This window comes from Coregonus lavaretus (genome assembly GCF_964263955.1).
Source record: "Coregonus lavaretus genome assembly, chromosome: 7".
Classification (NCBI taxonomy): Eukaryota; Metazoa; Chordata; class Actinopteri; order Salmoniformes; family Salmonidae; genus Coregonus; species Coregonus lavaretus.
In genome coordinates, this window is record NC_139994.1 from 49874193 (window position 1) to 49898726 (window position 24534).

General features: G+C 45.3%; 1 protein-coding gene and 1 long non-coding RNA gene across 2 annotated transcripts in view; both read right to left on the reverse strand.

Annotated features, from left to right (window-relative positions):
- Nucleotides 1-375: 375 nt before the first annotated feature.
- LOC311132745 lies at nt 376-5299 on the reverse strand. The gene is made up of 3 exons (XR_014613532.1): nt 4780-5299; nt 2482-2642; nt 376-2370 (listed from the first exon to the last, which is right to left on the reverse strand). It is a non-coding gene; the product is annotated as an uncharacterized lncRNA (long non-coding RNA).
- A 4042-nt stretch (nt 5300-9341) lies between these two features.
- Nucleotides 9342-24534, reverse strand: part of dnah2 (dynein, axonemal, heavy chain 2) — a gene marked incomplete at its 5' end in the record, with an annotated part of 216531 nt that continues 201338 nt past the window's right edge. Inside the window, 12 exons of the mRNA XM_084165815.1 lie at nt 9342-9716; nt 9931-10081; nt 10292-10366; nt 10809-10985; nt 17248-17362; nt 17522-17673; nt 17798-18038; nt 18334-18518; nt 18845-19036; nt 19465-19655; nt 20067-20250; nt 20731-20879. Coding sequence (XP_084021941.1) covers nt 9562-9716; nt 9931-10081; nt 10292-10366; nt 10809-10985; nt 17248-17362; nt 17522-17673; nt 17798-18038; nt 18334-18518; nt 18845-19036; nt 19465-19655; nt 20067-20250; nt 20731-20879 — 1967 coding nt within the window. The 3' untranslated portion in view covers nt 9342-9561. The remainder of the gene's footprint in view (nt 9717-9930; nt 10082-10291; nt 10367-10808; nt 10986-17247; nt 17363-17521; nt 17674-17797; nt 18039-18333; nt 18519-18844; nt 19037-19464; nt 19656-20066; nt 20251-20730; nt 20880-24534) is intronic.

The window sequence follows — 24534 nt, forward strand, 5'->3', positions numbered from 1 at the left end:
TTACAGTGAGAGTGAGCCAAAACCAGAACACACACAAACCAGACCGCCCAGTCACAGGACATCAGATAACAACTGCTGTGAACGAGGGAGGAGTGGCCAGAAAACACACCGGAGATCTTTTCTCGCTCTTTCTCTTTCTTCCGTCTGTCATCCCTCCATCATTACCTCTCATTCAACTATTGAGCTGTGATCACCTCAGTGACATCACATGGGAAAGGGGCAGGGCTAGGGACCTCACCATTGGAACTGTGCAAGCAGACCCAGATGGACAGTCCCTATAGAAAGTCTACACCCCCTTGAACTTTTTTCACATTTTGTTGCGTTACAAAGCGGGATTGAAATAGATTTTATTGTAATTTTTTGTCAATGATCTACACAAAATTGTACAAATGAATAACAATTTAGTAACTACAATATAGTCGTTGCATAAGTATTCACCCCCTTTGTTTAGGCAAGCCTAAATTATACTGAAAAAATATATAAATGCAACATGCAACAATTTCAATGATTTTACTGAGTTACAGTTTATATAAGGAAATCAGTCAATTACAATAAATTCATTAGGCCCTAATCTATGGATTTCACATGACTGGGCAGGGGGCAGCCATAGGTGGGCCTGGGAGGGCACAGGCCCACCCACTGGGGAGCCAGGCCCAGCCAATCAGAATGAGTTTTCCCCCACAAAAGGGCTTTATTACATACAGAAATACTTGTCAGTTTCATCAGCTGTCCGGGTGGCTGGTCTCAGATGATCCCGCAGGTGAAGAAGCCGGATGTGGAGGTCCTGGGCTGTTGCTTTTATATTGTTGTTCAGTATAGTTCAGAAGTAAAATTTGGCTTAACAAATCACATAATAAGTTATATGGAATCACTCTGTGAATTAATAGGAGTTAAAAAAAATAATAATTATGACTACCCCTTCCTCTGTCCGACATACATACAACATCTGTAAAGTCCCTCAGTCAGGTATTGAATTTCAAGCACAGATTCAACTACAAAGACCAGGGAGCTTTTCGAAAGCCTCATAAAGAAGGGCAGTGATTGGTAGATGAGTAACAATAACAAATCAGACATTTAATATATATTCAAGCATGGTCAAGTTAATAATTATGCTGTGGATTATGTATTAAACCACCCAGACACATCAAAGATGCAGTCATCCTTCTGAACTGAGCTGCAGGAAAGGAAGGAAACTGCTTTGGGATGTCAACATGAGGCCATTGGCAATTTAAAAACAGAGTTCAATGGCTGTGATGGGAGAAAAAGGATGGATCAACAACATTGTAGTGACTCCACAATAATGACCTAAATGACAGAATACAAATATACATAAAACATGCATATGCATGCAACACGGCACTAAAGTAAAAACACGGCAAAGGGAAACACTTTTTGGCCTAAATGCAAAGCCTTATGTTTGGGGCAAATCCAACACAATATCATACTGAGTAACTGCCTCTTTAAATTCAAGCATGGTGGTGGCTGCATCACGGTATGGGTATGCCTGACATCAGCAAAGACAGAGTTTTTTAGGATGAAAAGAAACGGGATGGAGCTAAGCACAGGCAAATCCTAGAGGAAAACCTGCTTCAGTCTGCTTTACACCAGAGGAAATCACCTTTCAGCAGGACAATAATCTACAACACAAAGCCAAATCTACACTGTAGTTGCTTACTAAGAACAGTGAATGTTCCTGAGTGGCCAAGTTAGTTTTGACTTAAATCTGCTTGAAAAGCTATGGCAATACTTGCTATCTAGCCATGATCCTCAACACCTTGACAGAGATAGAATAATTTTGAAAAGAATAATGGGCAAATATTGCACAATACAGGTGTGCAAAGCTCTTATGAGACTTACCCAAGACTCACTGCCGTAATTGCTGTCAAAGGTGTTCCTAACATATATTGTGTTTTATTTTTCATTAATCTTTTAAATCTAAATTAATCTAGCTCAATTGGTAGAGCATGGCGCTTGTAACGCCAGGGTAGTGGGTTCGATCCCCGGGACCACCCATACGTAAAAATGTATGCACACGACTGTAAGTCGCTTTGGATAAAAGCGTCTGCTAAATGGCATATTATTATTATTATAACATGTTAAATTGTTTCGTCCACTTTGACATTAGAGTATTTTGTGTAGATCATTGACCAAAAAATTACCATTAAATCAATTTTAATCCCACTTCGTAACACAATCAAATGTGAAGAAATCCAAGGGGGGTGTAGACTTTCTATAGTCACTGTATACAAACACACAGACGCAAACATACACAGAAAAACACAAGCACAGATGCACAACATCAGCATTTGTATAAATGCACAGACATACTTCCTTACCTGGCCAACTGCGTGCTCCGACCAGACAGCCCCCCTGCAGGAGAGAAACCTCAAATGATTCTGTCGGTGCAATGAAGAATGCTCTAAAATCTACTTTTTTTTTTAAATAATCAAATGATATCACAAGATAAAATGCCCAACTTACCATTCCCACACTCCATTTTGATTGGCTCTCTGCTGTGGCTGCACAGCCCTGACCATGATGTTAACTGCTGGTTCACATCTCTAATGTTTGTTCAGGTGATGCCAGGCTGGCCCATGCCAACAGCATACCAAGGCTGTGCCATCATGTTAAGCCTTGTTCCGCTGCGAATAGAGAAGCATGTTAGTGCAATTACATTATTGCTGTAGAAGAGCCCAGAGGCCTGGCATGACAGGTAAGGACTTAAGTTGTCTGTCTGAGGAGCAATCATGGAGCTCACAAGAACATTGTGGTTAGTAATAATGGTGTTAATTTGTTGTTATAGATTAACACGCGTATCCTGAACATGTTCCAACATCACCAGTATGTTTATGTTAGCAACTTCAGCCATTCCTAAACGAAGGAGACACGGAGTATTGTCGGTGTGTGTCGGCCTCTAGTGGATTCCAGATTGTATCACATGAGCATTCCGAGGCCAGATCAAATGTACATTTTACATTACATTTTAGTCATTTAGCAAACGCTCTTATCCAGAGCGACTTACAGTTTTTAGTGAGTGCATTCATTTTTCAAATCAAATCAAAATGTATTTGTTATATGCCCCGAATACAACAGGTGTAGACTTTACCGTGAAATGGTTACTTATGAGCCCTTTCCCAACAATACAGAGTAAAAAAATACGAACAACTTGCTAGATAAAAAGGAAATAGTAACACAATAAAATAACAATAATGAGGCTATATACAAGGAGTACTGGTACCGAGTCAATGTGCAGGGGTACTAGCTGGTTGAGGTAATATGTACATGTAGGTAGGGGTAAAAGTGACTAGGCAATCAGGATAGATAATAAACAGAGTAGCAGCAGCATATGTGAAGAGCGTGAAAGTGTGTCTGTGTGAGTGTGTGTGTTGCATCAAAATGTTTGAGTTTTGTCACTATTTCTATTTAATTTAGTTAACACTACATTGTTGGAAAAGGACCATTAAGTAAGCATTTCACTGTTAGTCTACACCTGTTGTCTACAAAGCATGTGACAAATAAAATTTGACTTGATTTAATTTCAGCTACATTTTACATTACATTTTAGTCATTTAGCAGACGCTCTTATCCAGAGCGACTTACAGGAGCAATTAGGGTTAAGTGCCTTGCTCAAGGGCACATCGACAGATTTTTCACCTAGTCGGCTCAGGGATTAGAACCAGCGACCTTTCAGCTACAATTATTTTCTTGATAACTACTAGTTATAACCTTAACTACTAGTTATAACCTGGTAATAACCTATGGCTCGATGTTAATAACTCACCAATGGGGTACTCAATGAGCTAGGTGGTAATATATCAACTTCAAATAAAAGCTTCGGGTGGATGTTGCCTAACCATAATACCTAACCATAACCTTGTAAAACTTCCAGCAGAAAACACTGATAGACAGGCAGAGCCATGTCAAGCCCATCTATAGCCCTGTGGCGTCCTCTAGTGGCGAAAAGACGGACGTGAATGAAGTGGGCGGGGACAGAACGGGTAAGGAGAAAAAAAATTACATAGAAAAAATTCAAACGCTTTTCCTGGAACTTCTACGGAACCCGCCACAACTTCACCACATGACATTTCAGAAAGAAAATGCGACACTCCTTCCCCGAACACTAGAAGGCCCAGATTTCGTTCAATGGCCGCGGTTACTTAACCATTATTTAATTAAATATCACAGAGACTACATTTTTTACCCTGGTACTACCGAGAAAGATACAACTTCAAGCCACATGTAGGTTTTGATCACGTTTTAGAAGAGTAAAAGGTTGAACCGAAAGCAGCACACCAAACGTGGGCATTCCCGTCACTAGGCGATTACAACATCGCCTACTCATACTAGGTTCCCGTAAACCCCTCGTTATTGTAACCAGATGACCTAATTGCAAACTTTCGATATTACTAATTGTGAAAGGATGAAAACACAGCTGGTAGAAACACAACATGCAAAATGCGTATGCTACTTTTCCTATAGCCTACGTAGTTTTAGGCTACGAATAGGAAACTTCTCATCTACCTTGTTACATTGTAGCAGCCTGTGTAATAGATGGTTGCAACAACGCATCCTAATTAAAGAGACGATTATGCGCGTTCCATTGGTTACAATCATTGGACGTAGCATACCAGTAGCCTATAAAGTAGGAATGATCTCAATACCATTCGTTCTAGATCTAATTTTGGCTACACGTTCTCTGCTACAGTAATTCTGGTTAATTATGAAACATTATAAGCCTGTGTTAATTAGGCTATATCAGTAAAGGCGTTTTCGTCTTACCTGTTTGTGCATGCTGCTTTCTCATGGGAGGTACCGTTGCTGCACACTGTAACATTAAGAAAAACGTCGTAATACATCTTCTTTCCACACGAATGACGTTCGTTCAGCCACGTAGCCCCCCAAAACCGTTCCCAAAATTAAGTAATAGGTGAATAATGTGCCAAAAATCCTTAATCCATTTAGAAAATGTCGGCTTGGAGAAACTGTACACGCAGATACATTATGAAATCGCTGCTTGGGAGAGATGAGAGCGTTTAGAGAATCAGCCATGGGAATGGCATACCAATTAGGCTCGTGTTGTTGCACAGTTTCAAAGCTGTACAGTAATCTTTCATCTTGCATATCGTCTTCCAAAATGAATGTACAGCCCTCTCGCAGAAGAACTGAATAACCCTTTTCAAAATCGCCAAGCCACGTACGTAGCTGCTACAATCGCCGGTATAGGCTATGCGTGCACCGCGGGCGGGTTTGCCACACGCATGTTCAATCCAAACACGCCTTTAGATATCAATATATTTTAGGAGGACACCAGGACCAAAGCACCGATGACTATTAGGAAATTGCGCAGTTCTTAATCAATTGAAACGCATACTGTTCCCCCCACTCTTCTCTGTGGAAGGGCTCTTATCTTCCTCCTCCCTCTCTCTTGCTCTCTCTCTCTTTCCCTCTCATACAGGTTTATTTTTGGTGGACGAGTCTTGGACATAAACTGCCCAGCCTTCGTACTCACTGGCAAACACACACTGTTTGACTTGCTGAAATTCCATTAGCGCTCTATTCTTCAGAGAACAAATTACCCTGATTTTTCCATTATTTGAGGGTTTCCTCAATCATTTCTGCTATAATTTCAGCTGGACATAGTTAATGCAAGTCCATACGGGGCACTTGGGATTTATTAAGTTATTTTATATAGTGATGTTTTTATAATAATGATTTATTTTAGATAACAGGCCAGTTCACCACTGTGGATAATAACATTAGTTTACTATACACACTATCAAGGGTTAGCACATTGGATTTTCCAAAACGTTTCTCTAGGAATAGTGGATCTCGTTTTACAGCATTTAATTGAATAAGCAGATGGGAAAGGTTTGATTCCAACAGCAAATGCCTCCTAAAAATACCAGGGGAGTTCTGTAAAAGACTAGTTGAAGTTTATTTTTTAACTATTGACCCTTTGAGACCCACACACACTCCTCTTCTTCAGAAAGTGTAATGCACAACAATAATTACATTGAGAGTTTTTTCATCTCAAATAAAAAATTTTTTTCTCGCTTTCAACAAACATGACTGAGCCAACACTTTCCGTTACAACACTGCCTCAGATGAACATAGAAGCTTATTTGAATTTGAATTCAGCATGTTGCTATGAGCTCCCCAACAACAACTGGTAGCACACACACACACACACACACACACACACACACACACACACACACAGCCCAAACCTGGGCCACATAAAGAGACCCTTAACGGTCTCTCTGTCTCTTTCAGAAGACATTCCCGCCTGAATACGGCCTTGAACTAGAGGGAGGCCCCCACTCCCTCCCTCCTTCACAACCGTTTCTTCTGTTTCACCCTTTCTCCCCAGTCCCTCTCTTGTTTTCCCCTCCTTTGAATAACTTTGTGTTGAAGCCTTTACAGTGTGTGTGTCTCTCTCTGTGTGTAGTGTACTCACTCAGCAACTGTCTCTGGTTTAGTTCATTAGAATGTCCCTCCTACTTTCACTTTGAGAGAAAATGTGTTAGCATAAACATTTCCTTTATCTCACCTTGATTAAGCACATTGTGTTTGTGTGTGCATGTGTGTGTTTGTTTGTGTGTGTGTGTGCGTGTGTGTGTGTGTGTGTGTGTGTGTGTGTGTGTATGCATGCAGTTTGCCATCCTGACATAAAATGTGGCAATCAGACATTTCAGCACTTTGCCAATCCTACAAACAAACACATAAAGTTGAAGCAAACACACACAGCAGGGTTTTTTCTGGATCAAAAATGGGCTTAGGTGGTGGGTGTGGCAGGGGGCGTGGCAATGGGAGCGGTCGGTGCTGGATTTGAGAGAACATTTTTGAGGCCCCCATCTTGGCGGTGTAGAGACATTTTAGGATATTTAAACCAATTTCCTGCAATTCTAAACATTTCTCCATGGAGCTGAGAGAAACAGTTTCAGTTTTAAAGCAAATTTCCTGCAATTCTACACATTTTGCCATGGAACTGAGAGAAAATGTTGCAGTTTTAAAGCTAATTTCCTGCGATTCTACATATTCTGCCATGGAGATGAGAGAAAATGTAATTCTATGCATTTTGCCATGGCTAATGCTGTGTTCTTTTGCTCAAACATAATAACAAAATCAATACTGCTAAATTCATTGTTTTTGGAATTTTCAATTCTCCCTGACTGTCTAGCTTTTATTTTGGGGATTGTTAATTCTCAAAGATTATATTATATTATTAAAAAATATATATATATTCTATCTACTTTCAATCTGGTTTTAGTAATTTAAGTTCACACTGAAAGTGTTTTTCCATCCCAAAAAATAAATCATAATATATATATATATATAAAGGATATCAATGGAAGAAAAATCCCTACACAGGTAAACAACATTTCACACAGAAGACACACTAACACACAGAGACATTCACTACCTCTAGATGTTACTAAGGAAGATCAAAAAGGAGGACAAGCCCCCAGGGTACTCATGGCACATTCATTCATATAGTCTGGGAGTGCCCTTTTGGCAATCGGTGGCTTCATCATTATCAAGCATTTTGTCCAAACCCATTCCATGTCTTTCCAATGTGCTCCTGCTTAATGATGATTCTTCACTGAACCTAACATAAAGGCACAGAAGGATTTGGCTTGACGGACTAACAGCAGCCAAGAGAATGGTTGCCTTACGATGGCAAGCCCCACACACTCTGCCACACCAGCAATGGATTTCCTCATTCATGGTCACATTTACATAAGTATTCAGACCCTTTACTCAGTACTTTGTTGAAGCACCTTTGGCAGCGATTACAGCCTTGAGTCTTCTTGGGTATGACGCTAAAAGCTTGGCACACCTGTATTTGGGGAGTTTCTCCCATTCTTCTCTGCAGATCCACTCAAGCTCTGTCTGGTTGGATGGGGAGCGTTGCTGCACAGCTATTTTCAGGTCTCTCCAGAGATGTTAGATTGGGTTCAAGTCTGGGCTCTGGCTGGGCCACTCAAGGACATTCAGAGACTTGTCCCGAAGCCACTCCAGCGTTGTCTTGGCTGTGTGCTTAGGTTCGTTGTCCTGTTGGAAGGTGAACCTTCACCCCAGTTGCTCTGGAGCAGGTTTTCATCAAGGATTGCTCTGTACTTTGCTTTGTTCATATTTGCCTCTATCCTGACTAGTCTCCCAGTCCCTGCCGATGAACAACATCCCCACAGCATGATGTCTTTTACTGAGGAGTGGCTTCCGTCTGGTCACTCTACCATAAAGGCCTGATTCCACAGAGGAACTCTAGAGCTCTGTCAGAGTGACCATCGGGTTCTTGGTCACCTCCCTGATCAAGACCCTTCTCCCCCGATTGCTCAGTTTGGCCGGGCGGCCAGCTCTAGGAAGAGTCTTGGTGTTTCCAAACTTCTTGCATTTAAGAATGATGGAGGCCACTGTGTTCTTGGAGACCTTCAATGCTGCAGACATTTTTTGGTACCCTTCATCAGATCTGTGCCTCGACACAATCCTGTCTCGGAGCTCTACGGACAATTCCTTCGACCTCATGGCTTGGTTTTTGCTCTGACATGCACTGTCAACTGTGGGACCTTATGTAGACAGGTGTGTGCCTTGCCAAATCATGTCAAATCAAGTTGTGGAAAAATCTCAAGGATTATCTATTTTTTTATTTATTTTTATCAATTTTAGAATAAGTCTGTAATGTAACAAAATGTGGAAAAAGTCAAGGGGTCTGAATACTTTCCGAAGGCACTGTATGTACTCAGATAAGCAGGTCCTGTGAGTGGGAAGGGGAGTGGGGGATAAATGTGTATCTGTGTAATGTCTGTTGGTTTGGGTTTTTCTGTCCTGTCAACCAAAAAAGTATAAAAACTTGATCACAAAAAAAAGGAGTACAAGTAAAGGCTCTACAGTGGATAATACATCTAGTCTCTCTGTGTGTGAATAATTACCAGAGAATAATTACAATGAAGAGATTGTCTATTTATTCAAGTGTGTGTGTGTGTGTGTGATGTAATGTCTGTGTCCTGTCTCTCTGTGTGTGTGTGTGTGTGTGTGTGTGTGTGTGTGTGTGTGTGTGTGCGTGCGTGCGTGCGTGTGTGTGCGTCTTTACTGTATTGTGCAGAGCTCTTTCAGCAGGTTAAAAGGGGTCACAGTGGAAAGAGTGATGTAGTGCTGTATTAGGAAGTGAATCCTGAGGAGTTGAATATAGAGCAATGTGGGAGTCCTTGATACAACCATGTCAGTCAAACCCCAAAGAGTAAATCATCAACAATTATTTCTTTTATTTACAATATCAGTTAATAAATTCATATTTTATTTGAATTATTAAAAAATATTAGAATAAAGTGCAATCATTTCAGTTAATCTTTTGAGGAATTCAAATATTTTTGAAAGGACAAAACATTGAGATAATTAACAAGAATTATGTAAATCAACACACAAAAAAAACGTTCTAATGACTTTTCAAAAGGCACGTTGTGGAGTATGTTTGTGTTTTACCTAAGAGTATTGTATTCATTAATGAATAAAGTGTGATTCAGAGATGTGCATAAAGGTTGTGTATACTGTGTGTGTAGCCCCTTAGTTATCTAGACTCATGAGCAGAGCGGTTCCTCTCTTGATCCAGTGGTCAAAAGGCACAGCTCCAGACTTGAGGTCCACCCCCACCACAAAGGAGGGTCTGCCCCCATCGCCAGAACGCACTGGGAAGTAGTAGCACGGACACAAGTACATACCTAGACACACACACACACACACACACACACACACACACACACACACACACACACACACACACACACACAGGACATAGACAGGACACAGACATTATATCACAGTCACTTGGCAGACAGAGAGAGAGAGAGAGAGAGAGAGAGAGAGAGAGAGAGAGAGAGAGAGAGAGAGAGAGAGAGAGAGAGAGAAAGAGAGGAAACATTTTTCTTGTCTTACTCTTGGCTATCTTCTTGCGGTTCTCGACAGGTTTGAAGTGGATGGTGGGGATGGGGCAGACCAGCTGCATTGGCTTAGCCTCCACCAGACAGGAGTTCTTCTTGTCCCAGCCAGCCCCTTCCAGATACAGCCCCTGGATAAACACCCCGTCCTGAGGAGGGGATGGATGGAGGAGGGGAGGAAAGAGGGAGGAGGAATGAGAAAATGAGTTACATGACTTACAATAGATTAGGGCCCTGGTTTTTTTTCTGACCATGTGGTCTGACCAGGAAGAATATTCAGGGCCCTAAACTAGACACATTTAGGGAAAATAGTTTTGGAGAAAAGTTCACTGATTTATAGTGAAAACCTGGTGTCTCACCTTGGGTGGGAAGAGGAGGTTGTTGTCGTCCACTGTAGCAACGATGAACTCCCAGGATAGAGTGTCCACTGACACCTGTGGGTAACGCATACGTGTTAGTCAGATTTTCACTAAGTCTCCCATTGACCTCAACGCATGACTAAGTGAACATTTGACTTTAGAGGACAGTCTCTTAATGCTGTCACACCAGACACTTCATCTGTTGATGTTGAGGTTAACTTGGCATGGTTGAAGTTCAAGTAATCTTTATTATCCCTACAGTGGTACTATATATCCTTAGAAAAGTTATTATGCGGGCATAATTAGAAACCAAACACGACCCATTCCTGTGCAGCAGCAGTGGTCTATGAGTGTGTGTGGTATAGAGTGGTTGTGGTTGAGGTTAGTCTGTGAACACAGTTTGAAAGTGTGCTCAGTGGTTTTGTTTGGTGAGTGTGCAGAGTAAGGGGTCAGTGCTGTGTGTCTGTGTACGTGTGTGTGTGTGTGTCTGTATAAATATATGTGTGTGTGTCCTCACGTTGTGCTGACGTGCGGACGACTGTAACACAGCGGTGAGGAAGCCAGTGGGGAAGGTGAAGCCAGAGAGCCAGAAGAGGGTGGGGGGGTGGGCCGTCTCTGCCCAGCGGGCAAACTGCTCCACACGCTGGCACAGGTCCCGGGTCCACGATGCCAGTGGCTTCAAAGACGGGTAGGCCTGAGGAGGACGAAGGAGACAAGACACTTCAGACAGGCACGGAAAGAGACAAGAGACACACAGCAACATCATTAGTATCTGCCTGCTATAGTAACCGTCCCAGCAGCATCATATGAACCTGACGTCTGTTAGGTTCTTCTAGGCCTGTACTCAGTGAGTCAGTGTTCTGTTATTAAAGGTGTGTTAATCCATCATCCTGCCTGGCTGCACAGAGACTGCATCCCAAATGGTACTCTATTCCCAATACAGTGCACTACTTTTGTAGTCCACTAGGTAGGGAATAGGGTGCCATTTGGAAAACCACACTCATTTTCTACTGACTGACCCCCATACACACTGGACTGGAAACACAATCCAACTGTTATTATGTCCTAAGGTTCCATTCTTCATTAAAACACGGTACAACTCCTTCTAGTAGTCAGTGAGACTGCTGTAGTCTGCCAAAGATGGTACTGTGTGTTGGGAGATGGGGTGGATGAAAAGAGGAGTGTGCGTGTGTCTCTTCAGCGGGGTCATTGAGGGCAGTCTATGTTTATGTGGGTGCGCCCTTGTGTGTGTGTGTGTCTGGTCCACTGGGTCATCAGGTGGACCCTTGGTGCCTAAACAAAGCCACAATTCCCGTATCTGGGGCTGAGAGGAACGCGGGGGGGGGGGGGGGGGGGGGGGGTAATTGCAGTGTAGTAAGTAGAGTAAACCTGCTCTCTCTGCTCCAGTTCCCTTTCTAAAGCCTAATCAGCCCAGTGCTGACTATTACAGTCTATTACAGTACAGCCAGACAGAGAGAGACAGAGAGAGACAGAGACAGAGAGAGAGAGAGAGAGAGAGAGAGAGAGAGAGAGAGAGAGAGAGAGAGAGAGAGAGAGAGAGGGAGAGAAAGAGAGAGCGGGATAGAGAAAAGAAGAGAGAGGGAGAAAGCGAGAGAAAGAGACAGAGAAAGAGAGAGATGGAGAGAGGCCTGCTCTACCCTGTTACTGGCCCTCTCTTTATAAGAGGAGGACAAGACGGCCATTAATGCTTCAGCTCCAGCTCCTGCTGTGTCTCTCTCTCTCTCTATCTGTCTCTCTCTCTCTCAACTCTACTACCTCATTACTCTACCCTCTATATCTAGTCCTCTACTTCCTTCTGCCTTTCTCATTATTTCCCCCCGTCTGTCAAACGCTCTCTCTCTCTCTCTCTCTTCCCCTTCTCTTTCTCTCCTTCTTTGCCTCTCTCTCTCTCTCTCTCTCTCTCTCTTCCCCTTCTCTTTCTCTCCTTCTTTGCCTCTCTCTCTCTCTCTCTCTCTCTCTCTTTCTCTCTCTTCCCCTTCTCTCCTTGTTTGCCTCTCTCTCTCTCTCTCCCTCTCTTTCTCTCTCTTCCCCTTATCTTTCTCTCCTTCTTTGCCTCTCTCTCTCTCTCTCTCCCTTAACTCCTTGTTTGCCTCTCTCTCTCTCTCTCTCTCTCTCTCTCTCTCTCTCTCTCTCTCTCTCTCTCTCTCTCGCTCTCTTTCTCTCGCTCTCTTTCTCTCTCTTCCCCTTCTCTCCTTGTTTGCCCCTCCCTCCCCCCCTCCCTCCCTCCAGGGATGAACAACAACCCCTTGTAGAACACTATCCCCCTCCTTCTCTTGCTCTCTATCCTTCCGTCTGTCTGTCCATGTTCCATTCACCCCTGGCAGGCATGGCAGACTGTCATTATAGTTCTGTTCCCTAAGACTCATGGCTTTAATTTTGGCCAGGCTGCCTCGCTTGTCCTAGAAGATTTGTATCTCTGTGTGTGTGCGCATGCATGCGTGCGTGAGTGTGTGTGTGTGTGTCTCTTCCCCCCTCTGGTGCTCCAGGCGCACACACTGATGTCTTCCAGACAGATCAGATTGCTCACTTTGACACGGCCGAGACAGCTTCTGACAGCCTCCATGTTTTTATATAGATCACACTGGACCTACCCACTGGGCACACACTGGTTGAATCAATGTTGTTTCCACGTCATTTCAATGATGGTCACTCTGACAGAGCTCTAAATGCAGCTGGTCTGCCTTTTTCTTCATCAAGGGAATGGACCATTGCTGCTGCAATGCTTTGATAGTGTCTGTGTGTTGTCTTGTTGTTAGGGATAAGCCTGAATATGTATGACGTTTATGACATCATCAATTCACTCTCGCTGTATCTATCAGCAGAACGTTCCTCTGAAGTCAAATCAAATCAAATTGTATTGGTCACATGTCCCGAATACAACAGGTGTAGACTTTACAGTGAAATGCTTACTTACGAGCCCATTCCCAACAGTGCAGAGTTAAAAAGTAAGACAAATATTTGCTAAATAAAAAAGGAAATAGTAACACAATAAAAACAATAACGAGGCTATATAAAAGTAGTACCAGTACCGAGTCAATGTGCAGGGGTACGAGGTAGTTGAGGTAATTGAGGTAATACAGTGTGTAGGGGTAAAAGTGACTAGGCAATCAGGACATACAGTGCCTTCGGAAAGTATTCAGACCCCTTGACTATTTCCACATTTTGTTATGTTACAGCCTTATTCTAAAATAGATTAAATAAAAACAATTCATCAGCAATCTACACACAATACCCCATAATGACAAAGCGAAAAGAGGTTTTTAGAAATGTTTGCAAATGACAGAAAAACCCCCAGAAATAACTTATTTACGTAAGTAATCAGACCCTTTGCTATGAGACTCGAAATTGAGCTCAGGTGCATCCTGTTTCCATTGATCATCCTTGAGATGTTTATACAACTTAATTAGAGTCCACCTGTGGTAAATTTAATTGATTGGACATGATTTGGAAAGGGCCTTCCTCTGACACCGCCTGGTATAGAGATCCTGGGATGGCAGGGAGTTCGGCCCCAGTGATGTTGCCATACCAAGCGGTGATGCAGCCAGTCAAGATGCTCTCAATGGTGCAGCTGTAGAACTTTCTGAGGATCTGAGGGCCCATGCGAAATCTTTTCAGCCTTCTGTGGGGGAAGAGGTGTTTTCGTGCCCTTTTCCCGACTGTGTTGGTGTGTTTGGACCATGATAGGTCCTTAGTGATGTGGACACCGAGGAACTTGAAGCTCTCGACCCGCTCCACTACAGCCTCGTCGATGTGAATGGTGGCGTGCTCGGCTCTCCGTTTTCTGTAGTCCACGATAAGCTCCTTTGTCTTGCCCACGTTGAGGGAGAGGTTGTTGTACCAAACTGCCAGGTCTCTGACCTCCTCCCTATAGGCTGTCTCATTGTCGTCCGTGATCAGGACTACCACCGTTGTGTCGTCGTAAAACGTAATAATGGTGTTAGAGTTGTGCACGTCCACGCAGTCGTGGGTGAACAGGGAGTACAGGAGAGGACTTAGCACGCACCCCTGAGGGGCCCCCGTGTTGAGGGTCAGCATGGTGGATATGTTGTTGCCTACCCTCACCACCCAGTTGCAGAGGGAGGTGTTCAGTCCCAGGGTCCTTAGCTTAGTGATTAGGCACTTTGGTGTTGAACGCTGCGCTGTAGTCAATGAACTGCATTCTCACGTAGGTGTTCCTTTTGTCCAGGTGGGAAAAGGCAGTGTGGAGTGCAATAGAGATTGCGTCATCTGTGGATCTGTTGGGGGAGTATGCAAATTGGAGTGGGTCCGGGATTTCTGGGATGATGGTGTTGATGTGAGCCATTAACAGCCTTTTAAAGCATTTCATGGCTACAGATGTGAGTGATACGGGGCGGTAGTCATTTAGACAGGTTACCTTGGCTTTCTTAGGCACAGGGACTATAGTGGTTTGCTTGAAACATGTAGATATTACAGACTGGGTCAGGGAGAGGTTGAAAATGTCAGTGAAGACACTTGCCAGCTGGTCAGCGCATGCTCTGAGTACGCATCCTGGTCTGGCCCTGCAGCCTTGTGAATGTTAACCTGTTTAAAGGTCTTACTCACATCGGCTACGGACAGCGTGATCATACAGTCGTCCGGGAGAGCATGGTTCAATGTTGCTGGCCTCGAAGCAACCATAGAAGGCATTTACAGTATGAAAAATGTATGCACTCACTAACTGTAAGTCGCTCTGGATAAGAGCGTCTGCTAAATGACTAAAATGTAAATGTATTTAGCTCGTCTGGTAGACTCGCGTCACTGGGCAGCTCTCGACTGGATTTCCCTTTGTAATCCGTGATAGTTTGCAAGCCCTGCCACATCTGACGAGCGTCAGAGCAGGTGTAGTAGGATTTGATCTTAGTCCTGTATTGACGGTTCGCCTGTTTGATGTTTCGTTGGAGGGCATAGCAGGATTAGTGTCCTGCTCCTTGAAGTGGCAGCTCTAGCCTTTAGCTCAGTGCGGATGTTGCCAGTAATCCATGGTTTCTGGTTGGGATATGTATGTATGTATGGTCACTGTGGGGACAACGTCGTCAATGCACTTATTAATGAAGCCGGTGACAGATGTGGTAAACTCCTCAATGCCATCAGATGAATTCCGGAACATATTCCAGTCTGTGCTAGAGAAAGAGTCCTGTAGCTTAGCATCCGCTTCATCGGACCACTTCCGTATTGAGTGCGTCACTGGTACTTCTTGTTTGAGTTTTTGAGAGAATGCCAAGAGTGTGCAAAGCTGTCATCAAGGCAAAGGGTGGCTACTTTGAAGAATCTAAAATATATTTTGATTTGTTTAACACTTTTTTGGTTCCTACATGATTCCATGTGTGTTATTTCATAGTTTTGATGTCTTCACTATTATTCTACAATGTAGAAAATAGTAAAAATAAAGAAAAACCCTTGAATGAGTAGGTGTTCTAAAACTTTTGACCGGTAGTGTATATTATTCCTGTCCTTGTTCAGCCATGACTCCGAGAAGCATAGTATATTACAGTTCTTAATGTCCCGAACAGAGCTCATCCAGTTTATTCTCCAGCAATTGCTCATTCGCCAATAGAACAGAGGGTAGAGGTGATTCATTCATTTACCGCTGTAGTCTCATTAGGGTGCCCGAGCGCCGGCTCTACAGTGCCGTCTTTACCTTCTTCGAGTGTCGGGGATTAGGGCCTGGTCCGGGGTTAATCAATATGTCTTTCGCCTCCAACTCATTGAAGTAGAAGTCCTCGTCCAAATCGAGGTTAGTGATGGCTGTTCTGATGTCCAGAAGCTCTTTTCGGTCATAGGAAACGATGGCGGAAACATTATGTAAAAAATAAGTTAAGATCAGTGGAAAGAAATACACAAAAATTGGTCAAGAGCCCGTAAAACAGCCGCCATTCCCTCCGGCGCCATTCTCTAAAAGTGGTTTTCTGAACATGAACTTAATGTACAGATTTGTTGATATCGCTGTGCTCACATAATAGAATGGTGTCTGGATACATGAATGATGTGTAGATGTTGAAGTCACGATAGCACAAGGGCAGATACTAGTGATTGCACCACCTGTTTCTGGTTTTCATTACCCAATCACATCACACATCCCCTGGTTTAAAAACCCAGTCAGTTGTGTTTCTCACCAATACTATTTTTTTTGCTTTCTCACACATTAGGCTACACAGACACCTACTTCTTGTCACAGACCTTTTTGATAGACAGACTACCTTTGTTCCTTCATACACCACATAGTCATAGCCCATACATCTCACTCTGTCCTGTTCCATGTGAGTATGTATTACTGGGGTGTCTTGTTTGCTATTGTCTAGTCACTCGTTTGCTGTTTAGTCCCTATTTTACCTATGTTGTTTGTTTGTGCCTAGGAAAAGGGGATTTTTAGCAACTCGCCCTTGGGCATACACTACCCATAGGAAAACTTTGTCTAAAAACACTAGTTAGACCTGAGCGGACCACCCACTGCATTTTTGTATAGTTAGTAGCAAGCTAAGCGGTTCTTGAGGCAGGCAGGATCAGTTTAGGGGTTTTTGAATTTATTATTTCATTCCTTGGGTCCAGCTCAGCCCCTTTCCCTAAACCGTTTACCGTGTGTTTAAAAAAAAAAACGTTTTGTGTTTGACGGTAGGATTGGTTGTCTGTGTATTTTGTTCTCACTGTTCCTTTTCACTATTCTAATTTGCATAACACTCCCACCCTTAAAAGAGCAAACATACAATGGTTTGCGACTCAAGTACTGTAAAGAATACAAAACGAATCCACAGAGCAATGGCATCCTCACGGGATAGAAAATAAATCATACATCTCTAAACACAGCAGAATGGAATGCCTTGAGATAAATGGTAAATGTGTGTTTTTGTGTGTGTCTATGACCTGTAACAATCTATGAGTGCATGTGTGAGTGTCTGGATGTGTCTCTGTGTGTGTGTATATGTATGTGTGTGTCCTACCTTCACCCAAAGTGGGGGGACGCGGGCGTCGAAGATGCAGTGGAATGTTTCCTCCAGGCTGCTAGACATCACCACCAGACCCTTGATCCCCTTCTCCAGCTCTATCAGGGACGACCTGGACACACACACACACACACACACACACACACACACACACACACACGTGCCGTTAAACTATCCATCCAGTATTCATTTTTTACACACACATTTACAGCTATACGCCCCTGCACAAACCACCTACCTACATCAACTCCCTCTCTTCTCTCTGTCCTACCTGATGGTGTGTAGCAGGGCATTGTATCTCTGGATCTCCTGCAGTAGGACCACGTTGAGAGGTGAGGGGTCGTCAGCCAGCAGGGCTCTGGTCCCTTCATAGTCTATAAGGCCAGGGATCTTCTGAAGCACGTCGGCGGCCAACTCCGATACCTGGAGCGAGAGGGGAGAGACTGAAATTGTTACACTGATAGTAAATATGCAGAAAAATACAGAGCTACACAAATACACATGACACAGCCTCCAACTGTAAAACTCCCCCACCCCTCTCACTCACCTTATTCTCTCTGCTGGGCCCGGCACCTGCTCCGGCGGTAGCTCCACTAGTGACCTGGGGCTGCAGGGAGAGCAGGGTGTCAAACAGGGTCCTGGTCTCAGCGATCTGGGAGGCGATGTCGGCGTTCGGGTGCTGGCCGAACACCTCGGGGTGCTCCGTGGCTGGGAGGTGGCTAATGTACTCCCTGTAGGAGGACTGGGGCCCGTCCCGGGGGATGTAGTAGGTAGGGAGAGAGGAGAGTCTAGAGGAGAGGAAAGTATTTGAGTAGAGCATTGTTGTCCAATCCCAAATTGACCCTTAGAAAGTACTGGGTAGGCGTAAGCAGCAACAGGGTGACTGTAATATCAATGCTGGCCACATGGTGGTGCTCGCGGTCTTCAGTCTTTATGAGTTCCTGTAACCAGACAGCAGCCGCAGTACGCTCTGACATGACTAGATCCTTATGTGTGCTTGGGATGGAGAGACAGAATGAAAGAGACAGAGTTGTGTGTGTGTGTTGCTGTGTGTGTGTGTCTGTATGTGTGTGTCATGCTCACTTGAAGAATGACGTTGTGACGGTGGCCTCACAGAAGTAGTCATTGATGTAGGTGGTGAGCAGGCGTCTGTCAAAGTCGTCAGTCACGTGACCTCCGTAGTTGACCCCGGCGATCAGGTACTTGAGGGCGTCCCAGGGGATCTCCTCGTACTCATCTAAATACAGACTCATCAGACTCTCACTAACCTAGAGGAGGGGGGATGAGGACACAGCTTCTGTTAGCACCCCTAATGGGTGATTTATTCACTACGCTTGGTCTAACACAATAGGATGTAGTGTGGTCAGCATTTTGTTAGGATTCCACCCAAAGTACAGTCTAGTCTTCATTGTCCTATAAGGGAAAGTTATTTCACCGTTTCCAAGCATTCTTCAACATTAAATCTTCACAATCCATATCAGACTCAGAAATACCTGACATTCCCTTCTCCTAAATGACTATTTTTACCAAGTAGAAAGATCCAAGTTGTGGAATGTTTAAGACTACGGCTGGAACCCATGTGTGTGTGTGTTACCTCGAAGTCAGAGTCGTTGAAGCCGTAGATGATGTTCCAGCCCAGCTGTAGGAACTTCTTCCTCTCCAGGAGGATGCTGTGGAAGAAACAGAGGGCGAAGAGCAGCTTCCTGTAGAACACAGGCCGGGCACAGCGTGTGAACTGACTCTCTGTCACCAGCTGGTACAGGCGTTTCATATTGGACTTTACACCCTGAGGAAGAGAGAGAGTGAAGGAGGGAGGGAGGGAGGGAGGGAGGGAGGGAGGGAGGGAGGGAGGGAGGGAGGGAGGGAGGGATGGAGGGGGAGAGAGAATTGAGTGGCAAAAGAGGGTAGATCATTCTGAAAATGTGTGTGTATCTAGATGTGTTCTCTCAAAGTGTGTGCCTGCATGTGTGTGTCTGCCTGTATGTGTGTGTCTGCCTGTATGTGTATGTGTATGTGTGTGTGTGTGTCTGCCTGTATGTGTGTGTCTGCCTGTATGTGTGTGTCTGCCTGTATGTGTGTGTGTGTGTATGTGTGTGTGTGTCTGCCTGTGTGTGTGTGTGTGTGTATGTGTGTGTGTATGTGTGTGTGTATGTGTGTGTGTATGTGTGTGTGTATGTGTGTATGTGTGAGTACAGTAGTGTCTATCCTCTCTACCCAAGGCGGTTCGGTGGTCATCTTGATGCCGGCCTGTAGGATAGCGATGGGGAAGTCAGGGTGAGGAGAAGAGCTGAGCCACAGTCTGAAGTCAGGATGGGGCTCCTCCACCTGCAGCTGTTCCACTAACTTATCCAGCTGGGGCATCCAGGACAGACACAGGTGGCAGTTAGCCAGGAACACCCAATGACCTGGAGGGGAGGGGGGGGGGAATAGAGGAAAGAGTGGAGGAGAAGAGATATTAAAAATCGACTTTTCCAAAAACAACAGTACTGATGTATTGCGAGTACAATCTGATGTATGGCGATGACATTTGGTAGAGTATAGAGAGGTGTGGCTGAAATAACAAAAAGCTACAGAAAGTGACAGCCAGATAGAACATAACAAATGATACTGCAGAACACAAACAGGGCATGGGGGAGAGAGAGGATATATAGATTGAGAGAGAAAGAAAGAGGATTCCTATGAATACTTAGTGAAGTAACTATCAATGGGAATAAGAAAAGAGGTGGACTGGGTCAGACACAGATGCAGAGAACAGGAGAGAAGAGAGAGAGAGAGAGAGAGCGAGCGAGAGACAGAGAGAAGAGACTGATTCATACCGTTCTTGACTCCCTCTTTGATCATGCGTGTGGCGATGGGGGCTTGACCCTGGCCCAGGGAGAGGGCATGGAATTTCCTGCTCATCCCTGAGGTCTCAGCCAGCTGTAGCAGGGCTCCTGTAGGGTCCACCCCCGGAGACAACACGAATATCAGGGGAGTCTTAGTGGTCGAGTCCTCCACCACCTGGGGGAAGCATCAACACAGGGGAAGAGATCACAGGAGGACCAAGAGAGAAATTAGTATTGTATTAGTACAGTTCTTGTTAATGGTCACAGTTGATGGCAGTAGGATGCACGTGTCATCCCCCAATGGGTTTGTGACAAATGTGAAACGTGTTTACCAAGTGCTTTCACATCAATACATCAATACACAGAGGATTGTTTCTCCTGTTCAGGTCAAGTGGTCAGGAATAACTCCAGAAGAGAAGAATGATCCCATCTCAAAATTGACCACCTCCACAACACTGGGGATCCATCTTGGCTCTGGCTGGCAGCCATCTTGTGCCAGTTGCCTCAGCCGTCATTGAGGATGAATGTGTCAGCGTGGAAGTGAGACAGTGTGACACAGAGAGCAGGAGGGGGGATAAAATAGTCTCCTCCGAGTGCCACTCACAGTCTTGTCACATGCGCGTGCACACAAATAAGCACACCGGCACACACTCACAGCCTTCATGTCGAGTACGGGCGGCTCTACGAAGCGTGATCCCAGGTTGTTGATAATGAAGGAGGCGACGCAGAAGGCGACGCGGTCCTGACGCAGCGAGCGCACGATCAACATCCTCTGGAGCTCATTACAACCATTCTCCCACTCACCTGGTGTAGGGGGGGGGGTGGAAAAAGAGAGGCAGGGAGGGAGAAGAGAGAGAGGTAGGGATAGAGAGAGGGATGGGGAGGGAAAGAGGGATGGGGGAGGAGACAGAAAGACAGCGAGGTTAGAGAAGAAGGATGGAAGGTGAAGGCGACAAGGGGAGAAAGAGGCAAAGCGTTGGTTGGGTGTTTTCAGTAACGCCAGTGATAACTAAACTTTCCAACTAAACAACAATGAATCATAATGGCATGAATGGCAAATGGGTTTTAGATAAAGAATAGATTTTAACGGCAAGCCGGGAGGATAAACTATGGCAGCAAATTCCATCATGTAATTATATTAATATTGAGCTGAACTTTGTGTGATCTAATTAACGTAATGAAATAAAGCAGTGATAGTGACAGAGCCACACACTGCTACGTGACAGGCATGAATAGTCCTTCAGTATGGAGAGAGAGAGAGAGACTCAGTGAATATAGCCTTGCTATTGAGAGAGGCCGCTGTAGGTAGACCTGGCTCTTAAGAAAAGAGACCTGGCTCTTCCACAAAATGAGGTGGAAACTGAGCTGCAATTCCTAACCTCCTGACAACTGTATGACCATATTTCCCTCAGATTACACAGACCCACAAAGAATTCGAAAACAAATTGATTTTGATAAACTCCCATATATGTTAGGTGAAATACCACAGTGTGCAATCACAGCAGCAAGGTATGTGACCTCTTGCCACAAGAAAAGGGCAACCAGTGAAGAACAAACAACATTGTAAATACAACCCATATTAGGTTTATTTATTTTCCCTATTTGCACATCGTTACAACACTGTATATAGCCATAATATTACATTTTAAATGTCTCTATTCCGTTGGAACTTACTGTGAGTGTAATGTTTACTGTTAATTTTTTATTGTTTATTTCACTTTTTTTTAATTATCTATTTCACTTGCTTTGGCAATGTAAACATGTGTCACGACTTCCTCCGAAGCTGCCTCCCCTCCTTGTTCGGGCAGGCTTCGACGTTCAACGTCACCGGCCTTCTAGCCACTGCCGCTCCATATCTTATCATTCCATTTGTCTTGTCTTGTCAATTACACACACCTGGTTCATATTCCCCTCATTAGTACGCGTTTAAGTGTTCCTTCTGCCCCCCTTGTCCTTGTGGGTGATTGTTCATTGTGAGGATTAGTAGCTCGGTTGAGCTCAGTATTTTGTATTGCCGGGGTATTTTCCCTGTGTGCATGTTTGTTCCAGTGCGCCTGTTTTGCGCACTGGACTGGTTACGCTGGATTACATAATAAACTCTGTATACTGTGATTTACCCTCCTGCGCCTGACTCCTTCAAATCACACATCACAGAATCACCCACCCGAAATGGAGTCAGCAGGAGAGGAGCACATGCCTGGAGACGTGGCACGGGTCCAGGAGCATTCAACAATGCTAGCCAGCTTGTGAGAAGCGATGGATCGGGTTCTCCAGGTCGTCCAACACCTGGAGAGGAGAGGACCCGATCTGTCGAGACCAGTTGGGCAACCAGATCCAGCAACCCACACCCCAGCACCCAGAGGGATCCATATATCCTGACCACAGGAGTTCGACGGGACAGCTGCTCTCTGCCAGGGATTCCTCCTCAAACTGGAGCTCTACTTCTCCAGCATCAGGCCAGTCCCATCGGAGCGGGAGAAGGTGTCCGCCCTCGTCTCCTGCCTCTTGGGGAAAGCCCTGGAGTGGGCCAACGCGGTCTGGAACGAAGGAGGAGCCGCGTTGGACAACTACGGGGAGTTCGCTCGCCTCTTTCGGGCTGTCTTCGATCACCCGCCCGAAGGTCGAGAGGCGGGCGAGCGGCTGGTCCACCTGAGGCAGGGGACGATGACTGCGCAGGACTTCGCCTTGGAGTTTCAGACTCTAGCAGCTGGGTCCGGGTGGAACGAGCGGGCCCCTATCGACCACTTCCGGTGCCATCTGCGGGAGGACATCCGAAGGGAGCTAGCCTGCTGGGACACCATGTTGTCCTTCACGCAACTGGTGAACATGGCCATCCGTTTGGACAACCTGCTGGCGGCCAGAGGACGTCCTGGAGGGGGTCTGCCCGTTCCAGCCCTGGCCGACTCGGATCACGAGCTGATGGAGCTGGGTGGAGCCGCGATCCGAGAGAGCAGAGGACGACAGCGCCAGTGTCACTCTGGTGGCACGAAGGGACATTACACCGCATGATGCCGTTAGCGTTCTTTTGAGTCTGGAGGCGGCAGGCAGGGCACTCTCGCATCACCCCAGGTATCGAACACCCACACTTGTTCAGAGCCCTCTGCTGCACACTGTACCCTACCCATCCACTTTCCTGATCACATTGTAGTTCCCCAGTGTAAGGCGCTAGTCGATTCAGGTGCAGCTATGAATGTTATGGACAGGGCATTCTCACACAGTCTAGGCATTTAATTGGTTCCCCTATCCATTCCACTCCCCATCAGAGCACTTGACAGTCAACCATTAGGGTCCGGGTTTGTTAGGGAAGTTACCACACCAATCACCATGGTTACCCACGAGACTCATTGCGAGCAAGTCACGTTTTTTATCATTGAGTCTCCTGCTTTCCCTGTGGTACTAGGTATCCCTTGGCTAGCACTCCACAACCCCACCTTCTCATGGCCGCAGAGGGTTCTCACGGGGTGGTCACGAGATTGTGAGGGTAGGTGTCTTGGTGTTTCCGTTGGTGCAACCACGGTGGAAAGTCCAGACAGTACCTCCACCGTGCGCATTCCCCCCCGAATACCTCGATTTGGCGCATGCATTTTTTTCAAAATACAGGCGACCAAGTTACCACCTCATCGGGCGGGGGATTGCGCGATAAACCTCCGGGTAGACGCTTTGCCTCCCAGGAGTCATGTGTATCCCCTGTCACAGGCTGAAATGGAGGCTATGGAAACATACGTCATCGAGTCCCTGGGCCAGGGGTATATATGTCCCTCCACTTCACCCGCCTCCTCAAGTTTCTTTTTTGCGAAGAAGAAAGACGGCGGTCTGCGCCCTTGCATTGATTATCGATCACTGAACAAGGAGACGATACGATTTAGTTATCCTCTCCCCCTCATTCCTTCAGTGATCGAGTCAATGCATGGGGCGCGCTAATCACCAAATTAGATCTCTGGAGTGCGCACAACCTGGTGCGTGTCCGAGAGGGGAATGAGTGGAAGACAGCATTCATCACAATCACGGTGCATTATGAATACCTGGTGATGCCCTACGGTTTGATGAATGCTCCATCCGTCTTCCAGTCCTTTGTGAACGAGGTGTTTCGGGACATGCTTAGTCGCGGTGTAGTGGTCTACATCGATGACATTCTGGTGTATTCCACTATGCGCGCCGAGCATGTGTCCCTGGTTCGCAAAGTGCTGGCCCGACTGTTGGAAAACGACTTTTATGCCAAGGCAGAAAAGTGTCTGTTTTTCCAGCAGTCCGTCTCCTTCCTCGGATACCGGCCTTCTAGCCACTGCCGCTCCATATCTCATCATTCCATTTGTCTGGTCTTGTCAATTACACACACCTGGTTCATATCCCCTCATTAGTACATGTATAAGTGTTCCTTCTGCCCCCCTTGTCCTTGTGGGTGATTGTTCATTGTGAGGATTAGTAGCTCGGTTGAGCTCAGTATTTTGTATTGCCGGGG